General features: G+C 37.9%; 1 protein-coding gene across 6 annotated transcripts in view; it reads left to right on the plus strand.

Annotated features, from left to right (window-relative positions):
* LOC307162401 (uncharacterized protein) overlaps positions 1-3,497 on the plus strand; it is a 54,354-nt gene extending 50,857 nt beyond the window's left edge. For 3 of the 6 annotated variants that reach the window (XM_079877653.1, XM_079877657.1, XM_079877658.1), the window contains one exon: positions 1,079-3,497. In XM_079877653.1, the coding sequence (XP_079733779.1) occupies positions 1,079-2,478 (1,400 nt within the window). In that variant the 3' untranslated portion in view covers positions 2,479-3,497. The remainder of the gene's footprint in view (positions 1-1,078) is intronic. The other 3 variants (XM_079877654.1, XM_079877656.1, XM_079877655.1) reach the window with 1 other exon arrangement.
* The last annotated feature ends 2,503 nt before the right edge of the window (positions 3,498-6,000 follow it).

Below are 6,000 nucleotides of genomic sequence, written 5' to 3' on the forward strand. Positions count from 1 at the left end.
CCGCAGGAGTTACACTTACCCTGTAACTACACAGTTGAAACGGGTAACAAACACTACTTACTATGTAACAATACGAAACAACACTATTTGCACAGTAATTACAGAGAAAGGTACTCTTATTAAAAAAACTAAACAAAAAACTTTTAATTACACAGTATAATTTGCCCTGACATTTAAGTGTTATTGCAATACAATGTGATAAGGTAAGTACTAAGTACTACATGGTACGTTTTAAATTAAAATCATAGCAAAAACAATTTTTTTTGGCTTAACGTTATGTAGTTTAGTAAGAAAAGCCAATAAATAGCATTGCCAAAAAGTTTAATTTACAACCCACAGATGTCAAAATTACCCTGTAACTACATTGCACAAAGACATATTTTTCCAGAAATGTGATAAAAGCTTTTATATACAACAGACGTACAATTTTTGCCTGGGATATATTAACAGAATAGGTACCTGTTAGTTTTAAAATAATTACATTATAAATAATTTGCTTGTATATCTGGTTGTACCCCTTTATTACCCAAAACTTAACATATTGTTCCCTTATACCTACACGGAGGTACACTATAATTACAGAAACGTACACCGTAATTTCGGTTTACTTACGAAGTTCTTTGCAGGTTGTATATCTGCTTGTTACCCCTTTATTACCCAAAACTTAACATATTGTTCCCTTATACCTACACGGAAGTACACTATAATTACAGAAACGTACACCGTAATTTCGGTTTACTTACGCAGTTGTTTGCGGGTCGTAATATAAAGTGTTACCAAAAAATCTAAATTTTCACCAGGAATTTTGTTTTGAAAAACTTTTATTTTGTACAAAATGGCACATTGTTCATAATTATGTCAAAGTATATTTTTATGTTAACATTATTCTAGTTAAGTTTCATTTATCCAATTATTAACATAGTACCTTATTTGTGGAGATTTTCAAGGTTATAAAAGTTCATCTAAATGATTACAATATTTTAGGGCTCACTTTTATGTCCTTTAACTTCATATTTCTCTTTTCATATTTCACTATTTTGATGTACTAAAAATGAAATTATTTTTTCTTTCATTTCAGACCTGATGGAAGTGAAGAAGGAGAGTGAAGAACTGAGTGAAGTGAAGGAGGAGAGTGAAGAACTGAGTGAAGTGAAGGAGCGTGAAGAACTGAGTGAAGTGAAGGAGGAGAGTGAAGAACTGAGTGAAGTGAAGGAGGAGAGTGAAGAACTGAGTGAAGTGAAGGAGGAGAGTGAAGAACTGAGTGAAGTGAAGGAGGAGAGTGAAGAACTGAGTGAAGTGAAGGAGGAGAGTGAAGAACTGAGAGAAGTGAAGGAGGAGAGTGAAGAAATGAGACAAGTGAAGGAGGAGAGTGAAGAACTGAGTGAAGTGAAGGAGGAGGAGAGTGAAGAACTGAGTGAAGTGAAGGAGGAGCGTGAAGAACTGAGTGAAGTGAAGGAGGAGAGTGAAGAACTGAGTGAAGTGGAGGCGAAACATCATGTCAAACCTGGAGAAAAACCTTTGAGTCGCTCAAAGACATTTTTAAAGAAAAGAAGAGCCAAGAAATCTTTCACCTGCACTCAGTGTGGAAAGAGTTACACAAGCAAACAAAGTCTTGAGATTCACATGAGAGTTCACACTGGAGAGAAGCCGTTCACATGTGATCAATGTGGAAAGAGTTTCAGTCAATCATCATCCCTTGATGTTCACATGAGGATCCACACTGGAGAGAAGCCGTTCACATGTGATCAATGTGGGAGGAGTTTCACACTAAAAACAAATCTTAAGATGCACATGAGGATCCACACTGGAGAGAAGCCGTTCACATGTGATCAGTGCAGAAAAACATTTCTTGTGTCATCAAACCTGAAGGCACACCTGACAGTTCATATGAAGGAGAAGTCACATTCATGTTCTGAATGTGGAAAGAGTTTTTCAGTGCAGCATTCTTTACAAAGACATCAGAAAACTCATACTGGTGTGAGAGAGTACATGTGCTTTGAGTGTGAGAAGACTTTTATAACAGCAGCCAGTTTAAAACTACACGAGAGAATTCACACTGGAGAAAAACCTTACAAGTGTTCACACTGTGACAAGAGATTCAGTCATTTACAACATTTGAAAACACATGAGAGGATCCACACTGGAGAAAAACCTTACAAGTGTTCACACTGCGACAAGAGATTCAATCATTCATCATATCTGAAAACACATGAGAGGATCCACACTGGAGAAAAACCTTACAAGTGTTCACACTGTGACAAGAGATTCAGTCAGTTGCAACATCTGAAAACACATGAGAGGATCCACACTGGAGAAAAACCTTACAAGTGTTCACACTGCGACAAGAGATTCAGTCAGTCACCACATCTGAAAACACATGAGATGATCCACAGTAGAGAGAAGCCGCACACGTGTGATCAGTGTGGAAAGCGCTTCAGTTTTAAAAGTCAGCTGAAGATACATATGAAGATCTGTTAGATCCAGGGCTGGAAATGGCTGAGATTCATTCGGGGGAAAGTATGCCAAAATGTTCACTTTGTCGAGTATCCTCGTAAGCACAGTATTAAATTAGTTAAAAAGTGTTAAATGAAAGCAAAGAGTTGGGACAACATCGGATGATTGTCAGATCCAGATCCGCATTGTATGCATCAGATCTTAAAGCGACAGCAGCCTAATAAACCCGCTTCTGTGATAAAAAAAATCAAATCAAAGAAAAAAGTCAGAGAAAAATTACAGTGAAGACTGAGAGGTGTTTGATAACTTTATTCAATTTATGTATATTTCCTACCTAATAAATCAAATATTTAAAATATACTTTATGTTGTTTCTACATTAATTTAGAGATTAAATGTGAAATTATTACAATATAAAAATATATTAAAAACTTGAATGTGAAGTGTGATTAATCACGAATATGCTAGTTAATTGTTTTAATCGATTGACAGTACTAAATAAAATACAATCAAACATTAAACATTAATTTTTATAGCTATTTTAATGGTTTTCATTTAAAAGATTAAAACATTTTGCCAACATGAGGTCCTGTGTCACTGTCAGTCTTTTTACATCAGTGCAAAACTAGGGTACGCAGATTAGGACAACTATTCATCAGCATGCATTGATTAATCCCATGTTGTAAAAAAAAACTATTTGGTGCGACCAAATCATGTGCTGGTGCGACCAACTGAGAAAGTTGGTAGCACCAGTGCAACCAGTGGAAAAGTTAGTCTGGAGCCCTGTAGAAAGATTCAAACACTTCTTCACATTTAGATTAACAGTAACACTATCAAATAGGTACTGATTTTTCAACATAAAGAGAGGATTGAGGAACTTTCTTTTTGATTGTTAACATCAGGTCAAGCTAAGTATAATTTTAGCTCTGGTTCACAATTGTTTTTTTTTTTTGTTGTTTTTTGCAACCATGTTAAAAAAATGTTGGACATTTCTCAACATAGTTTACAACATTGTTTTTTTTAAGCAATAAACATTAAACTGTATCAAGTAAATAGTCTACTTTAATTTTTCACCAGGAATTTTGTTTTGAAAAATGACCGGCCTACAAAAAATAACTTATAAATCACTTGTTATGCTATATTATCATTTAATATTGGATTCAGTCTTTTTGTCCACTTGTTCTCTTTCAATTAGGACTGGTTTTATATTTATATTTGCATCTGATTAATTGTAGGCCTCATTTATTTGAGAGTAGGCATCTCATTTTTTGAGTAAAGCGAAAATGAGTTTTTGAGTAAGCGACGTGAGCGCTCTGAAAGCGGCACTAAAAGACTGCTTTTAAAACTTTCACAGAGACCTCAAACAGAACAGCTGCCTTTCTTTAAATTGAATTTCGTTTTGTATTAATTATATCTTAATTTTAATCAATGTTTCATGAACCAATTGCCTGGATTTAATAAAGAAGTAAATAAAATATCAGACAATAGATAATCACGACATGGAGGCGCCGGCGAGTGAACTGGAGTTCGTCTCATAAATGAACCGAAACTCAGTGTATAATGCACATTCACATTCACAGCGTATTTAGACACATTTAGACGCATTCATAATCATTACTTTTACCGGTTCTTTGTGGCAAGCTTTATGCGTGCGATCGTGCGCTTGAGTGCGGCTATATTACGTAAACGCTCATTATCCTGTAGGCTATAGCCTATAAGTAATTAAATTAATATAAAGGGGCGATTTGTCCACGAATGACTTAAATGAACAACTAGCCTACTAGTCGACTAGAAAAAACTAGGAAGCAGCCCTTATTCCACATATTTTCGAACCAGGCAACAGGACATCTGGGTTGAGCGAGCGACCCTGCGGAATGAACGAGCGGAGCGGAATATTCAGAAATGCGCTCTCCACTCACAAGCTCTGATCGGAACAAGCCCGAACCTCACTGTCTGCTGAACTTGCGCAGAAACATCCAAATATAACCAGCTTTTTAAAATGTTTTTTAAAACGTAACACTATTTTAGCACAAATTATGAGCTTATTGGCGATTTTTTAAATAATTATTGACAAAATTAGAATATAGTAAAAGTTTTTTGTTTTTTTGAAAGTTTTGGGTGGGCCTGTTGAAAAGTGGGGCCTGAGCTATAGGACATCGTCTTTCAAAACATAACCTGCGCGAAAGAGAGAAAAAAAATGAATGCGTCATTGTACCCATGCACTTCCGAATGCGTCTCTGTCCCCAGCACATTTCAAACCAACTGACGCCCATGACTACTACTAGCGCCGCCCCTGGACATGCATACACGCAAGGGCTACAAAACTAACATTTTTATTTAAAACATTGTCTTACCTGCAAGCGACGCACGAGCATCATCCCACTGTCTCTTCTTTTTTCTGCCCCCGACTCTTGGTGCCTTTTCGAGGCCATGTCTAAGTTCGGTGTCTACCAAATTTGACATTTAGGCATAATCGAACAGACCACTGGGAGGTGGGGAAGGGGGGCACCAGAGGGAAACTGGAGAGAGGGCCGCACAGGAGATTCACCTTTTTCTCGACTAATTTGGTCTAGGCCTATATTACTTTTGTATTGCTTTTGTATATTAACATGCTTTAGACATGCTTTTTATTTATACTAGTAGCCTATTGTGATGATTTTTCACGACCCAGATTTTTTGGTGCCCCCCCAAGCACTTGGTGCCCTACGCGCAGTGCGTGATGTGCGTGTGCGGAGCGCCGGCCCTGATCTTGAGCTTCACATGAGAGTTCACACTGGAGAGAAGCCGTTCACATGTGATCAATGTGGAAAGAGTTTCAGGCAATCATCATACCTTAATGTTCACGAGGATCCACACTGGAGAGAAGCCGTTCACATGTGATCAATGTGGGAAGAGTTTCACAAACAAACATAGTCTAGAGTGTCACATGAGAGTTTCTCTGGGCATCACACCTGAAGGCACACGGTCCAACTATACGTGACTTCACCTGATTTTCAGAATTGTACCTCTTTCATGTGTAATTTCTCTAGCAACTAAAGTGAATTCTCTCTGTACTTCTTCCTAAGGAGGAAGTGTATTATCAGTAGTCTTGGTAGTTTGTCCTGATGATAGTTAGCTCAGGCCCTCTTCAACCTTTGAGAAACTGCGATTCCCTAGTGCTTCTGTGTGTGCATTGAATGTTCTATGCAGGTCCTGTATAGGAGTTATGGAACACTTCGGTATGCAACAACAGAGACACCTTTCCACGACCTCTGAGGTCACCACAGGACTAAATAACGGACAACAACTACTGATCAGGAAGATCAGGCCTTTCCTAACTGAGCATGCAATACAACTTCTCGTCCAGGCCCTGGTCATTTCTAGGCTTGATTACGGCAATGCTCTTCTGGCTGGACTTCCATCATGTGCAACTAAACCTCTACAAATGATTCAGAATGCTGCAGCTCATCTTGTCTTCTTGTCTGCACTGGCTACCACTCGCTGCTCGTATCAAGTTCAAGGCATTGACGCTTGCTTACAGATCTACCACAGGTTCAGCTCCCTTCTA

The sequence above is a fragment of the Squalius cephalus genome (genome assembly GCF_949319135.1).
Source record: "Squalius cephalus genome assembly, chromosome: 1".
NCBI lineage: Eukaryota > Metazoa > Chordata > Actinopteri > Cypriniformes > Leuciscidae > Squalius > Squalius cephalus.